The sequence below is a fragment of the Nyctereutes procyonoides genome, unplaced genomic scaffold (assembly GCF_905146905.1).
Source record: "Nyctereutes procyonoides isolate TBG_1078 unplaced genomic scaffold, NYPRO_anot_genome, whole genome shotgun sequence".
Lineage (NCBI taxonomy): Eukaryota > Metazoa > Chordata > Mammalia > Carnivora > Canidae > Nyctereutes > Nyctereutes procyonoides.
In genome coordinates, this window is record NW_026575051.1 from 32,629,621 (window position 1) to 32,651,011 (window position 21,391).

The following is a 21,391-nucleotide window of genomic DNA, read 5'->3' on the forward strand; positions in this document are numbered from 1 at the left end:
TGATATAAAACATTATATTAGACCAACTGATGAAAATAATTCTACTCCTTATAGACAAGTGGACATACTTCTATGATGAGTAACAGAAGCTCAATTTCCACAGAATGTTCCCTGGCATTAAATACATAATGTGCTTTTACTACCACTTTATCAAATGAAATGGGAAGTTTACATAATGCCTGAAATCTAGAACTATAATAATTTTTAAATAAAAATATATTTATTACTTTAAATAATAAAAAATATATTTATTACATGATTAAGTACATTGTATTTTACTGATGCTTCAATGCTTAATTTCACTTAGCAACAAAATTTTGCCTTTAGTGTTTATTATATTCTGTGATGATAGCAGTTATAACATGGAAAAACTTAGATAATTTAATCTAAGAACAGCCTTAGTCTTTAAAATATATGTGTGTCTATATAGAATGGTATAAATGACTTTTATATAAGCCTTTCCAAAATGTATTAATTAATGAAATGATAATGATCTCTTTAGATTTAGACAGAATATATTATTGCTATTTTAAAGTTTGAAAATGTGATTTTTTTTCTTCATATATATTTGAATTTTATTTAAAAATTCTAAGAACGGTATCTGACTTCATTCTAGGTAGTGCTTAAGAATTGTTGTCTTATAAATTACTTAGATTTTCTAGAAATAAAGCAGATAAATAGAATTGTTAATTTATTTTGAACTGTGTAAGCCGGGAAACTCAAGAGTCAAAGTCAGCTCCTAGAAGCAGCAAAATTCCTAAGGCTCCACTGAGAATATGCACATCCTCTCAGGAGTATCTCATTCTAGCTGCTGTGCTGTTTACAAGGCAGGTTTGTCAAAGAAATGATCCATCAACTCCAGTAATGGAAACTGATAAGTATCTGCTAAAAACCTTTTTTCCCAAGACCGGAACCAGATGAATGGAAAGAACTAAAAATTCTTATAAGCAATTGTTTCAAGTAAAATGGCATTGAGTATGTCTTCGATTTAAAGACAATCAACAGATTTGAGCAGATATATATATATGGCATATATATATATATATATATGCTTACTACATATCTGTATATCTATGACTATGATAGATATGCTATCTATCTATAATAGATATATAGATACATTCAGTTGTTAGATGAGGTCCCTTACAAGCCAGAAATGAATTTTCTCCATGAGACAGTGGGAGTGGTTGTATGCACAGAGCTGAAGTATATGTCTTTGAATCACATTTCTAACTGCTACTGGCTGTGTAATCATCTCTTGTAAGAAGATCATAATAGTATCTACCCAATAGGTTTGTTGTGAGAACAGTGCCTGGCCCATAGAAAGCCTATGCCAGACTTTAATATTATGTCCAGAGGCTTGAAAGACAAAATGAAAAAAAGGATACTAAATAGCTGGGAAAACACGGGCTGTGGAGTTAGAACTCAATTCCAATCTTAGGTCGTGCCACAAGTTGGATGATCCTGAACATGACTCAGAGACAGACAGACTTCCTTCCTTCCTTCCTTCCTTCCTTCCTTCCTTCCTTCCTTCCTTCCTTCCTTCCAAGATATATTTATTTAAAAGAGAGACAGAGAACACACACATGAGTTGTGGGGGCAGAAGGGGAGAATCTTCAAGCAGACTCCCTGAAGAGCCTGATGTAGGCTCAATATCATGACCTATGAGATCACAACCTGTTATGAAACCAAGAGTCACTTAACTCACTGAGCTACCTGGCACCCAGTAGACTGTTATCTTATCTTGTAAAATTCAAGTACCAATTCTACAGTTGTAAGATAAGGAAGGATAGACAGAAAGCCCCTAAATGTGATAGATGTTCAGTGTTGGCTACCTTTCCCCACAACACTAGAACTGCAAAAATTTCTTTATTCATTTGTTTTTTATGGCTAATAAAATTTATTCTATGTACTTCTCTTAGGGTGAAAATGGTTTACATGGAGCTCCAGGCTTACCTGGTCAAAAGGTAAAGAGTTTTTAAATGTCCTTTAGAAGTTAAGAATTTAACATCTTAAAAAACTGAATTTTCCATAATATAGTAGAGATTCAGAAAATTTGTTTGATGAAACTGAAATCCCTGGAAAGCTCTTAGAAAGCCAATTAATGGTCTTTTCAAAGAGAATCTGTGGAAATAATCCCTTCTCAAAGAAATCACTAGGAGAGCTTTATCAGAGAGCTTTAGCAACATGCTTCTCCAGAGAAGTCGATGATGGTGTTTTCTGGGGGCCATGGGAGTATACAGAGCTGCTCTGGACATGTTTCACTTATTAGAATCTAAAATGAAGAGTGAAACAATTTTTACGGTCTTTGACTATATTTGGTTCTTTTTTATTTACCTTCCTATTTGTATACCCCAGATTGACTAAACATAATAGTTACAATGACATAAAATATCAAATATTACAAAGATGCTATAACTAATATCTTCAAAAAATCTCTCAGAACAGCTTCGTAATGACTAAAAATTTTTGCATCAACTATGCTACTTCTTCTGTGCCGAGTGTCTTTCTCTTTACCAAGGTGAACTTCATTTGTACCCTTGTATTGTCCCAAGGCTGCTTTCTTCTTCTGGCAAGAAATATGATCAGCATTGCTGGAAGCACAGAGTCTGGTCTATTCCAGTTTCCTGGAGGGATGGGGAGCTGTTTCAGGTGGGGCCAGCTGTCATAACACCACCCAGATAATCCCACCACAGGGAAGAGCATTATTGATGCAATTTTAGATGCCCACCCAGGCCAACCATATCATTTTTATGCTCTGGAAGTTTTACAGGTCTTAGCGATAAGACGTCAGAAGTTACTATTACATCTAGATTTTTCTCTGTAGCTAAAATTACCATTAAAAGAAGATACGCATTTATTTATAGTTACAGCTTTTGAAAAATCTTCCCTGATTTGGCTTCATAAAGAAAATAAGACTGAAACTGGCAGTGGTGAAATGGCAAGCTTCTGAATTTCTTCACAGCAGCTCTAGACAAAACCCATTGATACAGCATGTGCTGCATCTGTGAGTTGAGTTGCAAGCCAAGGGATGTGCAGATTTATCTGCTGGGAAATAGTTTTGGACTTTCCAGCAGCTGTTTGTGGTGGCTGCATCATGCTGACATTGTGGCTGATGTACTGGGGGTGTTTAGCAGCTTCGATGTCAGCTTGAATTAACAGATCAAGCTAAAGTCCATATTTTAGGAAAAATGCTAGAATAAAGACAGACCATGCATTCAGTGGCAAATATACCCAAATACTTACCTATTGTCTTAACTTTTTTAAGAGCAGATGAAGCAGAAACAAAAATTTAATCGTGTGTATGTGTGTGTATACATATGCACATATACATATATTTCATTATATATTATTCATAACACATAAACAGAGACTATACTTATAGTAAAAAAAAAGAAAGCTGGCATTCCTTTTCTAACACATGGATTTTAATTGTATCAAGTGTCACCTTTTTGTAGTATTACAGAAAAAACTGGAGATAAGAACTTCTTCATCCCTGTGCGCTCAGTTGTTTGTTGAGTGCATCTTGTGGGTGGAGGGGTGAGGATGACTCATCTCTAGCACTCATTTGCTGGTTATGTTGTCTTAAGTGCCTGACATATATCTGACAGTCAATAAATATTTGTTTGAAAGTATGACTCAAACATCAGTATTATGAATATCTGTGCGGAATTAAGTGGGAAAATAAGCTTGTCAGATCAGAGAAGGTTTTCAGTTGAAGAACAGGGGACTTATACCTTTTGGGGTAATTATGGTGGTTGAAAGCCAGCAGTGCTATATCCAGCAATCCCCTTTCTGTGACTGCGAAGCAGGAGATCTGGGTGGTAAAGAGCATGCGTGGCTCTGGTGTCAGAGCTGGACCCAGTCTTAGGTGTTCAAACGTGAACTCGTTCATCACACAGTTCTCACTGGAACAGCATTCCCTAGAAGTCACCTTGAGAAAACTGTTACTGTTGGATCTACTGAAATATATAGTAATAATAATAATAATAATAATAATGCTAACAGTGCCAGGCACTGTGTTGATGTGTTCAGTTCTCAAAACAGTTATGAGAAAGGTTCAATATATGGAGAAATTCAGGTTTATGGAGATTACATTGCATTGACTACTGTAGTAAAGCTGTAGTTGGACTCTTTAGAAATATTTAAATTTCATCTAAGTTAATATTGGCTTAAAGTTTACACATAAGAAATGTTTTTTATTTATAATTATTGATTTTCTGCTATTGGAAACGTCATTATTATTGTAATAACAGTGGTAAAAGTAGAGTTCCTATTATTATATACATCATATTCCTCTTCTACAGGGAGAGCAAGGTTTTGAAGGCAGCAAAGGAGAAATTGGTGAAAAGGTAAATATCTCTCTTTATGCATGCATCTGTAACAATACATTGTGTTCATGAAAATATGTTGAAGTAGAATATCTAACTTGCCTTGTGCATTCCATAGAAACAATTCAATAATTAAAATATTTACTTCACTTAAGTTAGACTTAATATATTGATGATAGTCAGAAATCTTTCTAAACTTGTTTGGATGGTAGTTATATCTAAATATTTCTAACTAAATGCATTCCATTGCTATACAAATGATTCAAACATTTACTAAGCAATATATTTATGTGCTATGATATCATTGGTGCACCAAGTGTCCAAGTCTTTAAAGAAATGTTTTGTTTACATGTACAGCTGGTTTATCAGTAGAATTTTTCCTGAGGAAATAAATAAGAACTGTAATAGCCAGGGTCAAATAGAAAAGAGATGTGAAAATAGAATAGTTTGTAACAGTTAAAATAAAGAGATGGCTTAAAAGGGAGGGCTGATGTAGAAAAACCTCAAGGATTGTGCAATATCCCAGATTGAGTTATGACGAACTCCTTAAACTCCACAAGGTTACTAGACTCAGAGGCAAAGAAAACTGTGGATAGGGATTCAGATTGGTGCTGAGGGACGCAGTGAACCCAATATTCAAGCCATCTTTGTTTTACAAATTTATAGCCTTCTACTGAACCTACAGAGAATAGAAGTGCCTTAGTCATCCAAAATTTCCATTCAGACAATCATGTGAGTTCTTCTGCATTTCATAAATCTAGTTTTATTTTTAAATAGAACAAAACCAGCACCATTCTTTTGTTTCATAAAATGTCATGTAATTGGACAGCCATAAGAAGGGAAGGGGGAGAGATAATCTCAAATTAGACAGTGTTGCCTGTATTTAGTTTTCTGGGACATGATCAGTCATTTGCTTCTTCAATAAGTATTTTAGACAGAATGAGCATCTATAATAATTATGACAAATTATACATGTTGTAAGCTACTTGCTAATTACTTTTCCTCACAGAACTGTGAGGAAGAAAAGAAGATAGTCATATAGTAATCATATAATTGAAGAGAATTCCATTAAACGATGACTATATTTTGAAAGTAGATCTCTCTTTTTAGGGATCTTTTGAATATTTTTGCTTTAGAGTGACAGTCATTGCCTTTAGATAAATGCCTTTTTTATACATGTTCCTGTTTTATTAATGGGGCTTTTCCTGTAGGAATAAGTGAGACTAAGCAAGGAAACAGATAAATTCTCTGTGATTTAAAGCCACCATCTTACTAAAATCTGTTGGTATTGCTCAGCAATAAATAGATTCTCCCAGTCTATGAAGTATCAAAACACATTTAATATATTTGGCTTCTCTTCTAATTCCTCATACTTATTAACAATTGCCTTCAAATAGTCAATTTCACCGTGACGTGAACATATTTATGGAGAATGAGGGAGATAACAGGAAAAAATAAAGCATCAAATAGAAAAGATAATACTTGAATAAGAGTTATAATTCAAATTATAGTCAAATGCAAAATTCACATTGTAATCCTTATAATAAAAATATATTCTGCTTTGATTATTATTTACCAAGTAGCAAATGTTTGAGTTTTTTTCGGTGTTTCATGCTACATATTCTAATCTACAACATATTCCCAAAGATAAATAATTAATGTCATCTTTTTGTTTCTAGATTAGTAACTGTATTTCTAGATTAACTAAATAAGAAATGTATGTGAAGCACTTATTTGTGTGACACAAACATGAGATTTTTGCACTGCTTATGGTATAATTTGTTTTCTGAACAAAGACTACTTATCTATTTTTAATTCTTTTGTTAAAGTATATTTGGGGCATCTCAGTTAGATGGGGGCAGGCAGTGCAAGCAGTGAAAGAATTCACCTAAGATAGAACAAAGAGATAAAAGCTTATTAAATACACTGCAAGGGAGCAGTGGGCAGAACAGCAAAGGAGAGACTATCTGCCATGGGGCAGCAGTGAGGGGCTATAGTTATAGGGCAGAATAAGAGAATATGGGAACGTATGAAATTTTCCCTTTTTTGGTAATCTTAGGAACTGTGCCTGGTTGTAGGTACTCCATTGGTCAGTTAGGGCCTATGGTTCAATGAGCCTGTTTGCCTTCAGCTCGGTAGTCACTATGGGCCCTTTTGCCTTGCTCCTGTCTCCATTACTCAAGGCTGTTGTCTAAAAACAGCCTCTCCAATATAGTTGACACACAATGTTGCATTGGTTTCAGGTGTACAGCATAGTGATTCAACAACCCTATGCATTATGCTATACTCACCACAAGTGTACCTGCCATCTGTCACCATACAGCATTATTACAATATTCCCTATGCTGTACCTTTCATTCCCATGATTTATTCATTCCGTAACTGGAAGCCTGCACCTCCCACTCCCCTTCACCCATTATGCCCATTCCCCCACCCCCTAAAAGATAATTTAATTTGAATTTCAATTCTTTGTGGAACTGCGTATATAATTACAATAAGACCCACCTTTCCTCTTTAATTACCTTACCATGGCCTTTACTGTGTTTAAAATTTGGCTGTTTTGAATGATACAATTCACTAGTTGCAAAACGAAAGAATTCAGGAAGTTGTTATTGTTCAGAAATGTCATACTTACCAAAGGCACATGGCTACTAGTTGAACAAGAAAACACCTATCAATTGTCAGAAGAAACACTATGTGATGATCTTCAGATAGCTTCATAGTGATGATACCACTATGTGGTATTTCTATAATCCAGTATAAACCAAGTAAAGGAATCCGCTGTTTTTCTTGATGGCCAGAAACCTATCCTGCAGGCCAGTTTAATTCTTAAGCCAGACTGACCAAGTGGTTCTTTAACATGTCTAACATGGTATCTTTAGTCCAGAGAAGGACTCATGAAACTTGGACAAGTATAGAGGACCTCATTTTATTATTTTATTTTATTTTATTTTATTTTATTTTATTTTATTTTATTTTATTTTATTTTATTTTATTTTATTTTATTTTATTTTATTTTATTTATTTATTTTTTTAGAGGACCTCATTTTAAAGTATATTCCTGAGTTGATAGCAACTAATGACAGGGAAGAAGCTCATGCATTACCTGCACAAGCACAATTCAGCTAAATCAGTCCTGAAGTGAAAATTATTTAAAAGACTGGTTCTTTCTCAAATTACTTTTGCTGGCAGGACTCTCCCTGAGGAGAACTATTTTCAGGCTTAGTATTTTTCTGGTTTATCATTTAGATGTATAGGAGTGACCCCATCCCATTGTCCCATTGCTTGCTGCCAAAGTCAGATGAGCATCGTTCAAGGATCTTTTGACTCCAATGCCATACGTCATGAAGCAGGAGGGAGGAGTTCTGTATTCTGTCTGAGGAATAGACCCACAGCTGGGGTCTGTGTTCTGGCTTCTCTATTTCTATGGGAGTGATCCTAAACATCCCTTCTTTTGGAGATTTTCCTTAGGTTCTTTCACTATACTTGGAGGTGTTGTGTGGGCTACTACTAGTGAACAAAATGGAGATTCTGCTCTTGAGGTAACAGTTATCCCTATACTGTCAGTGTCCCAGCAATGATAAAGGCAAACTTTTATTATGTGACCAAATGTAAATGCATGAACTAAGCTCTGACCATCACATTAGGAAAAGGAGATTTAGCAGGAGTTCGTTAAAGTGATCTTCATTCCTAAACCATGACCCCCTGGTGATTACTTTAGGTCTTTGTCAAAATAAGAGGAATATTTCTTGATTACATTATGAAAAGAAGAAGCAAATAGAAGAGCAAATGTGAATGTCTGCTTCATTATAGCAGTCAATATCTTTAAGTAATTGCTTCAAATCATGTGATTGGATTTGCTTCTAACCCGATTCTCTTATGTTGTCATTCAATACTCGAATAACTTAGTTTAAAAACAGATTCCATAGGTGTTAAATTTGATTCTACCCAACTTTATTGTTAAATACCATTTGATTGTGAGAAACATCCAGTGGCAACTGCTGTTCGTGGCACACTTTTTCTGACATTTTCTCTACATTTACTAGCTAAAACGTAGTTGATTTTGTTCATTCAAGAGTGACATTTAAGTTAACATGGGTACAGATGTAGCAAATCTTTACAAAGACTAAGATGTTTTAGCTAGTGTGGAACTTTTCCATCTGATGAATTAAAACGATCTTCTCCTTGAGGATTTCTTAAGTTCAGTGAAAAGAAAAAAGGACAATCAAATGCTCTTTGCTTCATGAACCATCTGGCTCAGGGATATGTGGACAGTATCCAACATTTGACATTCTGTAGCCAAGAGTATTCATGGTTAAGCAGGTTCTGATTTACTCTTATTTAAACGTATGGCCATTACCTACTTTGATCATCTTGATTACTGATCTTTTCTTCCATTCTGAGTTAAACCCATAATACTAAATGCACCTGCAAAACTAACAAATGCATATGGTTCCTGCTTTAATTCATCTCTTAAAACTTTAGGGAATTGGTTGCTGTAAAATTTCAGTGACTTGTGATTCTTTATTGTCTTGTTGTTACCAGAATGTTATCTCAGTCCAGAAATGCCATGACATAAAGTAATTATTTAAATTGGAAAATATTGTTTAAATATTTATTCCTCTGGTTCATAGCTGTTGCAAATGTTTTTACCTGACAGAATGCACTGGAAAAACATCCGACTGATCCCTATTCTGAGTTGGTTTATTTAATAATGTATCATTGTAGAATTCTGTACAAAATGTGATATTCAAGTGAATAAAACTATTAAAATGTCTACTATAGTGTAGGGTAGAGTCCAAGTATACTCTACTACTCCAAACCTGCCTGGGGTTATTTATAATTAAACCATGCATCCAATCATTTGTATTTCTTCTATCAGCAGCTAACACACCAGGTAATTTCCAATGACATAACTCAAATTGTCATAGGTCAGCCTAAAATAAAAATAAATAAATAAATAGATAGATAGATAGATAGATAGATAGATTATTTATTTATTTATTTATTTATTTATTTATTTATTTATTTATTTATAATGCAGGCAGAGGCAGAAGGAGAGGGAGAGAGAATCTTAAGCAAGTCATGCCCAGGGCAGAGCCCAAGGTAGGGCTTGATCTTACAACCTGAGATCATGACCTGAGTGGAAATCTAGAGTCAACCACTTAACCCACTGAGTCACCCAGGTGCCCCTAAAATAAAACATATATTGAGACTTAGAATTAATTTTATATATGATGTACAGCCTTTTGCCTTTGGTGGATGCTTTTGAAGATGTGATAGGAAAAATGGAAAATGCTTATATGTCCTTACCTGTTTCATAGCTTAATCTATTCATTTTGGTTTCTAGTCAAGTGAGTATTAAAGAGCAGATGCACTGAATTCATTTCCTAGTATTCTATGATGTTTGTTTTCAGTATTAAAAAATGTATTAGCAAAAAAAATGTATTAGCACCTGTGATGCATAATATATAGGCCTGACATGTAAATGCTAGGCTAATGATAATGATGGATAATTAATTCAGTAGCACTTTATTGATTTATTTCTATGGATTAATTTAAACATCATTCGTAATTCATAGCAACCAAGGTTAGAAGCTAACTATTTTTTTATTAGTCCCATAAGTAAATTATTTTGCCTACCACTAAATAACTAAAATATTGACTTCTGGCATAAAATATCATGAAACTATAGTCAATCAGGCAAGCAATAGTAATCATTTGGTACTATAAACAACAATTATGGCTGCAAATAAACCAAGACTTTTATACTGGAAGATATTTTCACTTTACATTAGTTGATTTTTTATTCAGTTGTTATGGTAATTGCACATTGAATTTGAACTGAGAATTCAAAAAGGCAGCTGGGATATTTTAGCCATTTAAAATTTATTGGAGAATGAGAAAAAGCCCAAGTGAGTAAGTCTATGTTATATGCATAACCTACATTTCAGAACATTCAGGGAGCACCATCTAGGTCTTTCAACAGAAAACACACATTCCTAGTTTCTGGAGTACCACTCCAAAGAGAGCTTAGACTTGACATTTCATTGTGGAACTGATAGTAACCCGATCATAGAATAAAATGGATTCACATTTTTTGTGTTCCATGCTTCAGTCCAGCTCTGCCATGCCAGCTGTGTGAATCTGGACATGTCCTTTGCTTTCTTTATAGTGGTCTCCTTTTCTATAAAATAAAGGTAATTTCTGCTTCATGATATTGTTGTAGGAGTGAAATGAGTAATTAGTAAATAAAAGGTGCTCAATAAAATTTAATATACTCAACAGCCAAAATATTAAAATATTGATATTTTAAGAAAAGTAGATTTGATATAATTATTATATCTACTACTTTTTATTTGCCTAATACTACTTCCTAATTTTCCTTCTAAATAATTAAACAAAGACAAGAGGATATATTAGTTAGCTACTGGTAACAACCCCAAAACTTTGTGAGCTAAAACATCATTCATTTATTTAGTTCATTACTCTGTGGTTTAGCAGTTTAGACTGGACTTAACTCAGTTATTGGGTGTCAGCTGATCTTGTCTAGGTTTGCTTATATATGTCTTTTCAGCTGGTAGGTTGGCTGAGGATGGCCTGTCTGGGTTGGGCTTTAATAGACCACATGTCTACTCCAAATAGTCTCTCATCCTTCAACAATAATCCCGCTCTTGTTTTCAAGGTAAAGCAGGGGTCCAAAGAGAGCGAGCAGAAGCATATAAAGCCTCTTAAAGCCCCCAGATCATAATTAGCAGGCCATCACCTTTGCCATATTACATCACTGGCCAAAGCAATTACCAAACCCAGTCCAGCTTGAAGGGCTGGGGAAATAGATGCCACTTCTTGATTACATAAGCTGTAGAGACTATTGCAAGGGATATGGATACATGGAGGGGTAAAAATGGGACCATTTCTATAACAAATTGGACACAAATGAGATAAAATTTTCTTATTTTAATATAACAATTAAACAGTACTTCAGAGTAAAAAGGTTGGATAGATTTAGCAAGTTTACTTCATTCTTCTCCCATGACCTGCAGTATAATTCTTAAAGTTATCTTTACACAGTGGGTGTTGGAGACTGTGTCAAAAGATATTCTCATATTTGAAATAGCAGGGATGCTTTATGCATAATAGGAAAATATTATAGAAAAATAAAACCCTTAATTGTAATGGGAAGAGAGAAATACAATATGTTAAATTATTAAACCAAGACATTACATTGTACTTTTACACAGTCTCAAATGTTTATTAATTTTAGCTAAAATAAAATTGAGACCAGAACAACTGGAAAAAGCAGGTCAGAGTTGAAATGTATTTTTAGGATTTCACAAAGCCTTCTTGGCAATTATGCCTATTATTTAAAACTAATGCAAGAATATTAAAATACTGTTATCATAAATATAGTACTTTGCCATCATCACTAAAACAACTGTTGACATGTCACCTTACTTCCTGTTAATTCTTGGTTTACCTTGTAGAATTCTACTGAACATCACTGTGTGATGCAATTGCTCCATTTACTCTGGTAACATGTAAAACTTCTACAACTTTTAGGAAGGACTTATGTGTTTGATTTGACAGCTGACTCAGAAAATGAACAGAACAGATGGAGTAGAATAATAACTGTAATTTAAAAAATCACAGCAATTTATCTGTGGCCAATGCCAATTGGTATGGGAGTAACCATGCCAACTTACAATTAGCCGTGGTAGCAGGCAATTGGGAAGTGTAATGGTAATCCCACAGCCAAGCTAGAGGCTTAACGTTAGTCATTGGTGATTGTGTGTCATTTTCTTGTTCTTCACAGTGCTGGTGAATAACTCTTCCCTCTGTTGCTGCATCTTTTAATAGTGGTTATAGCGAAACTTAAATGCCAAAAAAAGAGGGACATGAAAAAAAGGAGAATAACCATCAAAGGCTACAATATTTCATGAATATTAGTCTTTTAAAGTATTATTCTTTTTTTTAATAAATTAATTTTTATTGGTGTTCAATTTACCAACATACAGAATAACACCCAGTGCTCATCCCGTCAAGTGTCCCCCTCCGTGCCCGTCACCCATTCACCCCCACCCCCCGCCCTCCTCCCCTTCCACCACCCCTAGTTCATTTCCCAGAGTTAGAAGTCTTTATGTTCTGTCTCCCTTTCTGATATCTCCCACACATTTATTCTTAATGATTGTATAACATTTCACTATATGGAGATATAATATTTTGTTTCACTACCCCCTTGTTGGAAATTTGATCCTTTTAAATTGATTTTTGTTTCATTTTTTTAAAATATGTTTTAGCTAGTACATATAATGCAGAATTAGCATAATTTGGCAAGCATCTTTAAACATCTCTCTTGTTCTTTCTTTACTAGATTTCTGGAGTTAGAATTATTGGGTTGATGAGCATGGGAATTTTTAAGATTCTTTTTTTAAAGATTTTATTCATTTGAGACAGAGAGATTGCACACACAAGAGAAGCATGAGTGGGGGTGGGGATGGTGAAGAGGAGGGGAGGAGGTTAGAGGCAGAAGGAGAAGAAGCCCCCCGCCCCATGAGCAAGGAGTCCAACATTGGACTCCATTCCAGGATACTGGGATCATGACCTGAGCCGGAGGCAGATGCTTAACCCACTGAGCCACCCAGATGCCCCTAAGATTCTTGATACATATACTCAAATTACTTTCCGGAGAGTTTTTTTTTTTTAAAAGATAGATAGATAGATAGATAGATAGATAGATAGATAGATAGATAGATTGATTGATTTATTTATTTAAAAAGAGAGAAAGAAAGAGAGCAGGTGTGTAGGGGGACAGAGGGGCAGAGGGAATGGGACAGGGAGAAAGAGAATCTCAAACTGAATGAGGAGCCAAACACAGAGCTCAATCCCAGGACCCTGAGATCATGACCTGAGCCAAAATCACCAGTCAGGTTCTTAACTGAGCCATGGAGATGGCCCTGAAAGTATGTTTTTTTAAATCAGCTTACACATTTACAAATAGTGGTTGCATCCTCGTTCTATCTCACTAGCTTTAAGTATTACATTTTTTAAATGTCAAAAATATTTATCAAATATTTCATTTTAACTTTCTATTTCTTTATTTCTTGTGTTCCTTTAACTATATCACATTAAACATTCACACACACACACTAGATAACAATCCTATGTCATATGTGTTATAAATATTCTCATTTTAAGGTTTGCCTTTAATATTTATTGTACATTGAGATACAGATATTGTAAATTTCTTGTTTGACAGTTGGTCTTTATTTCCCAATTTTCTTAATTACTTCTGTGTTTTGAAATCCTATACTTTCAAGAAATTCATTAAATATACACTCATATACTTTTCTAGTTTTGCCTTTTCACATTGTAACCCTTTCTTTTACCTAAAATTTATATTGGCGACTATTGTTGTGATGAAGATGAAACTGGACTTTTCCCCCAATACCATGTCTGATAATAATTTTCTTACACATTTGTTCATAATGCTTCTTTATCATGTACTAATTTGTATAAACTAAGATTATTTTAGGGATATGCATTCTGTTAATTGTATTAATACAATTAATAGACTTCTATTGTAATAATATTGCTAGATTATTTTAATTATTTTAGTTATAGAATATACTTTAATATCTAGCACTGGAAATACAGTTTCATTACTCTTCTTTTTTAATATTTTCTTGTATACCTTATCCATCTATGTTGCTACTTACTAGATATTTAAATTCAGATAGTAATCTACTCTAACTTTGATTTCCTCATCCTTGAGCTGGGAATAATAAGGATTCCTATCTTACTGTGTTTGACACTTAAATGCAAAGGATCCTAATTAGTGCCTGGTACCTGATAGGATGTTGATAGAATGTTTGCTTTTATTTTTATCTTCCTTATGAATTTAGTATCAGTTCTCCTAGTTCCACAATATAACATCTTTGATATTTTGATTGGTTTTATGTTAAATATACACGCTGATTTGGGATATAGCAGAGGATTTAAAATCATGAACTAAAAAGCCATCAAGAACCAAGAAATAGGGCACCTGGGTGGCTCAGTGGTTGAGCATCTGCCTTTGGCTCAGATTGTGATCCTGGGGTCCTAGGATCGAGTCCAGCATCGGGCTCCCCACAAGGAGCCTGCTTCTCCCTCTGCCTATGTCTCTGCCTCTCTCTGTGTGTCTCTCATGAATAAATAAATACAATTAAAAAAAAAAGAACCAAGATACTTTTGTATTCTGGTTTCTTCTCTGGCTATATAATGTCTCTTTTCTGTGAAACTGCTCTGTTCTATTGCTTATCTTATAGCCTGGCTCTTCTTGCTCATTGGTAAACTTAGTATTAAATGGCAAAAATGGGAGCCTTGTTCCTTGTTTTGCATATCTTCATAATCCTAGTGCTAATAACAGACTCCAATAACTGGATCTCATACCCACACTTCGAGTATAGAGAATTTAGTTGATTCACCTCTAGTCTGATCACCTGTGTCTAGAAAGCCCTACCGTTAATTCAAATGACTTACAGAGAGTGTATGAGAGGTTTATTGTAAAGATTTTTAACAATTTTATTCATTTATTTGAGAGGGAGAATCTGTGTGCTCAAGCAGGGCATGGGGAAAGAGAAGGATGGAGAGAGAGAGAAAATCTGAAACAGACTTCACACTGAGCACAGAACCCCATGTGAAGCTCAATCTCACGACCCTGAGATCAAGACCTGAGCTGAAACCAAGAGTCAGATGCTTAACAGACTGAGCCACCCATGTGTCCTGAGGGTATGAAATTTTTAAGGAGAGGCAGGGGTAAAAAGAAAATAATAATACTGTGAGTATTGTTGGTATATGGGAAAGCTCTTGATTTTTATAATTTTATTTAGTTTCTGGTCACTTTACCCAATTCTCTTATTGATTCTAATTGCTAATTTCATTAATTTTATTAGTTTTTCCTTGAAAGCAATGGATATATATGATAGTGTCCTAGAAAGTACACATAGTGATTTTTTTTCTTCATTCTAACTGTTTTAATTCTCTTCATGATTCATATCTTACTGTTTGTTTCACATGGGTGAGAGATACAGGATGGAAAGAGTAAATGTAGGGTGGCTACTTAAGAGACCTCTGCAGTAGGCAAGCAAGAGATGATAGTAGTTTGCTATTTTGGTGGAGACAGAGAAGGGTAGATAGATCTGAGACATAACTTGGAGGTAAAATCAACTTATGAGAAGGTGCTGATATAGATTATTGTTACATTTCTGGACATTATGATAATAAGAGGAACACATTTGGATGATGGTTTATACCACAAGTTTGAGATTCCTGTATAACATTAATTAGATCTGAGCCTGGAATTCAGAAAAAAGTCTGTATTACATGACAGATAGGGGGAAGGGGCAGTCAGCAGACAGCAATGGGAGTGGGTAAGATTGCATAGGACAGAGGTCAGTAGTAGAAGAAGGTGACTACAAGCTGAGAAACATAAACACTAAGAAGTTAAGTAGAGGAAGAAGAATATGGAAAGGATGCATCTGGAGAAGTAAGGAAAATCAGTAGATTGTGTTGCCAAGTAGAGGAAAGTGTTTAAGAAAGTGGGTATTTGAATCTTCAAAATGCTGTTTATAAGTCAAATAAGGTATATCAGCAGTTAATGTTTACTGAACATTTGCTTTATTCAGGCATTTTTATTCCGTGAGCTCATATGAATTATATCACTTAATTCTCCCATTATATAGCTGAAAAAAACAGACATAGAAGGTGAAAATTTAAAAAGAAATACCAGAGCTCTAACTCATTGCCTCCCTAGATGAGCATGTAAAATTGTTCCCATAGGTTATTGGTGACCTTGACAAAGGTAGTTTTGGTGGAATAATAAAGGGAGACACCATGTTAGAGTTTTTTGAAGAGCAAATTACAAGTGACAGAGTAAAGAGCATGCAGAAAACCCTCTCATGACCTGGCTATGAAGGAAAAAATAGCAAGGGAGGGGATGTGGATTATTGAAGATGAAAACCTTAATGCACCAATATCCAAAGCAAGCATGAGTTCTGTTTCTTTTAAAGATTTTATTCATTTATTTGAGAGAGAGAGAGAGAGAGAGAAATCACAAATGGAGGGAAGAGGGGGAGAGAGAGAGAGGGAGAAGCAGACTCCCTGCTGAGCGTGGAGCCAGACACAGGATTTGATCCCAGGACCCTAAGATCATGACCTAAGTGGACACCAAGAATTGGCCGCTTAACCAACCAAGCCATCCAGGGGCCCCAAGCATGTGTCCTTGATAGAAAGATATCATTGATCAAGGGAAGATCTGAAAGAAAAGTACAGACCCAGCTTGCTTACACATAGGGCTGCAAATGTCTTATGCTTCCTAAGGAATATTAAACGTATTCCATTAATGATATAATATTTAAGGAAATCTCATCAAAATTAAGAATAAGACAAAGGTACCACCATTACTGTTTAAGAACATTCTGAAATTTCTGGCCAATGCCAATTTTACTTCCAAATTATAGTTTAAATCCATTCATTTCCCTCTATATCCCCCAATACTACCAAGCCTTAGTCATTTCTGAGTCCCCTGTTGACTAATCTCCATCTTCACCCTTACTCTTACCCATTCTCTAAGTTATAGAGGTGGGGCTTCACAAAATGAATCATGTGAGTCTTGTGTTTAAAACATTTAGTTGTTTTTCATTAAGTTAAAATCCAAAATCCCTAATATTCCTACAAAGTCCTGCATTGTGTCCTCTATTTGCCTCTTAGAACTCATCTCTCCCCACACCCTCCTTATTCTCCTGCTCCAGCCATGGCAGCCTTCCTTCAGTTCCTTGAATTCCTAAGCTCTTCTCTGCCTCAGAACTCTTCACTGGTGTGTTCATTGCTTGGACTGCTTTTCCCTTCACTGGGCTAGCCTCTATTTATTACATCTTGCAAGTCATTTTCTCAAAGGAGGCTTCCTTGATACTCCAATCAAAATCTCTTCCTTTTGTTATAACTTTTCATTATATCTTCAACACTACACTTCACCTTTATAGCACTTATCACATTTAAAGTTATAAATTTAGGGATCCCTGGGTGGCTCAGTGGTTTAGTGCCTGCCTTTGGCCCAGGGTGTGATCCTGGAGTCCTGGGATCGAGTCACACATCGGGCTCCCTGCATGGAGCCTGCTTCTCCCTCTGCCTGTGTCTCTGCCTCTCTCTCTCTCTTTCTTTCATGAATGAATAAACAAAATCTTTAAAAAAAAAGATTTATAAATTTATTGACATGGTGGGATTTTTTTCCTGTTTCTCCCAGTAGAATAGAAGCTTCATGAAAGCAAGAACCATATCTATGTCTTTATCTTCAACATCCAACATAATGCCTACCATTATGAATAAAAGAATTCAATTAGCTAATTTAATTCTAGAGAATATTAGTGTAGACAAGTTTAGGTAGTGTTTCTTTTCAGCTTCCAGAAGTATTTGATAATTAATATTTTGATTCACTTAATTCAGTATCAACCCTATTTTTTCAAACTCCTGCTATTGAATTTGTGAGGTAGAGTTAAAGATCAAAATAAATTTTACATATATGACCCTTGAAATTGTGTGTCAAAAAAGACAATATATAAAATATTAATATATTTAATAGTATACTGAAATGTGCAGGGGGAAGAAATTCGTTCATATATTTCTATTTTTCAACATTTAGGAAGCACATTGCCTGTGGCAAATATTCTTTAGCTCCTTATTCTATAAAATAACATAATACTGTTCTTTTAATACCACATATTACACTGTCTTTTTAATTTAGGTGTAGTGTTAAAGGTTGTCTATTAATTCTTCTGTCATAATTTTTAGTTAAAATGACAGTGGAATTTGAGAACTATTGACCATAGTGATCTTAGGTTGGTTTTGCTAAGGAAATTTATTCAATAACTATTTTATGTAACTTAAGGACAAGGAATATGGAAATTCAGAGGCACATAATGAGAGATAAGTAGAAAGGGCATGACCTTCATTTATATAATGATTAAGACAACTTAACTTGGGGATCCCTGGGTGGCGCAGCGGTTTGGCACCTGCCTTTGGCCCAGGGCGCGATCCTGGAGACCCAGTATCGAATCCCACGTCGGGCTCCCGGTGCATGGAGCCTGCTTCTCCCTCTGCCTGTGCCTCTCTCTCTCTCTCTCTCTCTCTCTCTGTGACTATCATAAATAAATAAAAATTAAAAAAAAAGACAACTTAACTTTAGATAATTTCTCATTAATCAGTGTTTGAGTATCCTTAAAGGGTGGTTTACGATTTGTCTCAAATCTGTATTTTTTTTACTTTTATTGAAATTATCCTATTTGTTCACTCCAGGTTCTGGTATTGTCTCAGATTTCTACTCTTATGTTTTAAACCCCCTTTCTGTGGACTTAACTTTACTCTCCCTGTGCTCCCCTTTCCTCAGCTTCTTGTGAAACTTGCCAGTCCTTTATTTCCCACCTGTTTTCTTTCATCCCATCCAAGCCTTGATTCGCTTGTTAGGTTACTCTCCTCCCATTTTTATTTTAGGAAGCTCTGGGAAAGGAAGAGACTTTGTAATAAAATATATGAATTCACAAACAGGTGACTCTAGAGTATTTTTTGTACTCAAAACCAAGGGAGACATCTATTACACATTTCCCCCTCACACCTGAGCATTCCTAATAAGACCGCATTTTAAATTAAGTGTAAGGTAAAGGCAACTCTGCCTTTGGTGACAGGGTGTTTAGCATATGAAAAAGATGCGGTTTTTAAAGAATATTTTTCATGAAATGGATTTAAAAATTAATCTAGCTATTGCTTCTGCTTAACATAATCATCAAATATTCATCATCTTTAACTGTTTTCCCTAAATCTCAGTTAATAAATATACTTTATTAATCAAATCTCTTTGATGTAGATGATTCCAGATGGTGGGAGGATAATTAATTCAATGTCACCAAACATTAGATGACAGGTGCATTATTTTTATTTAGAAGCCACTGGCATGTGAACTTTCACATTCAATGTAAAAGCAATTCACTGTATAGTAATTGCTGAACAAGTGTGTCCTATCAGACTTAAATAACAGAATTCCACTGCACAGAAGACAGAGGTGTTAGTGCAGCTGTTCTAAGTGGATGTTGTGTATTAACTGTGTGACAAGTTATTGTCTGGGCTTATGATCATCTATTGCTTCTTAGTTTAATATCTTACAGAAATTATTCTTGGTTCTTATTTTTCCTTACTAATCATCAAAATCCCCTTTAAACCATACAAGTAACTATCAATGATTTGTCCTAATAGCAGTTGAAGATAAATGAGACAAGATATAGAAAGCAATGATCATTTGCTTTGCTTTGTTTTTTTCTACATTTTTCCTTGTTCTTCATGTACTGCTGATAAGCATACCATCAGATCAAAAATAAATACAAAATGCTAACACATTAATGCTTTGGGCAAGCATTTTGGAGAATGTTATTTTAAGTACCTGCACTTGTCCGGCCCTGGAAAGGAGTGTAGCAATGCAGATGGCTTCACCCTCTGGCTGTATTCCAGGGGCTCACTGATAGTGATCCTGCCTGTCACTTAAGGTTTACTTGTATATACAGATGGTTTACAGAGCTGATGTCTTCTTAAAAATCACAGGGTTGAGTCATACAACAGTGTCTAATAGAGGTCAAGTCAGGAGTTCTTCTTTTTGGAACTTTGAAGGTTATCTACATTGACTCTCAACTGTTATTTGGATTTTCACAGGTGGTCATCCAGGCTCTGCTCATTAATGCTAATAAGATAATTCCAAATTCTTTATTTTAAGCCAAAATCTATTTCCTGGTATTTTGACCAGTTTATTCCAGTTCTAACCTTCTGGAAAAATGCATTATCAGATTTTTCCTTCTTCAAAGTGACTGACAAGTTTTTGGAGAGTTTAAAATCACCCACATATTCTCTTGAACCATGTTGGTATTTCAGGTTTTTCCATTGTGCTTTGTGGATCCTGGTTTCTGAGCCCCTCATGTTCCTTACAACCTTCATCTTTGAATGTTTGTCAATGAACTGTTAGTGTAACATTCACAAGCAGACAAGTTCTTCTATCATGTTTTGAGCAGTGAATACAGCTGTTAGTGTAGAAGAATGAAGGAATTTGGATTTACTAGAGCAGAGCCTTAATTCTGGCTCAACTTTTAGCAGACTGGGCACTAGGATAGATTACCTCTGGGATCACAAATGTTTAGAACTAGAATGGTATCAAAATGTGAAAGGTCTATACTCCTGTCAGGCAACTTTTTCTTGAATCAAAATGTAAGCACTTCCATTTATACGTGCTTTTACTTTAGGGCTTTTTTTTTAAATTTTATTTATTTATTTATGAGAGACACAGAGAGAGAGAGAGAGAGAGAGACAGAGACAGACACAGAGACAGAGAGGCAGAGACACAGGCAGAAGGAGAAGCAGGCTCCATGCAGGGGGCCCTATATGGGACTCGATCCTAGATCCTGGGATCAGGCCTTGAGCCTAAGGCAGACACTCAACTCCTGAGCCACCCAGGCATCCCTACTTATATATGTTTTTTAAATGAGGAAACATTATTGAATCTTGGCCTTTCCTTCTCCAAGATTCTCACAAATCCATGTTAGTGACTAATTTTCATGAACTCTTAGTTATCTGTCCTTTATCTGCCCTCCCTTATCTTAATGTCTATTTTGGTTTCAAGGGCAGTTAGCTAGAATCAGTCAATGAAAAGATCTTCAGTTTATTTTCAAAGTAATTTGATGCCAGCTACAACCTAAGGTGATATTGAAATTTCCTTCAAAACACATGCTAGGTTTTAGAACATGTTTGTTCAGTCATTCATGTATGTGATCATTTACTACCTACTCTGTACCAGATACTGTGGTCAGTACTAGGATAACAGTGATGAACGTGACAAAACATTTTTTCAAAGAGCATTTATCAAGTGTTTGATGGATCATAAAGGATGCTGTTGGAAGGAAGAGGAGGGAAAGCATAACTCTACCTGGCAGAGGGAAGTAAGTTAGGTAAGAATTCATTAGTGGGGCAGCCTGGGTGGCTCAGCGGTTTAGCGC

The 21,391-nt window shown here is 35.2% G+C and overlaps 1 protein-coding gene across 1 annotated transcript in view; it reads left to right on the forward strand.

The window, feature by feature from the left end:
- Positions 1-21,391, forward strand: part of COL19A1 (collagen type XIX alpha 1 chain) — a 303,786-nt gene that overhangs the window by 80,911 nt on the left and 201,484 nt on the right. The window contains exons 10-11 of the mRNA XM_055329613.1: positions 1,923-1,967; positions 4,308-4,352. Of these exons, the coding sequence (XP_055185588.1) occupies positions 1,923-1,967; positions 4,308-4,352 (90 nt within the window). The remainder of the gene's footprint in view (positions 1-1,922; positions 1,968-4,307; positions 4,353-21,391) is intronic.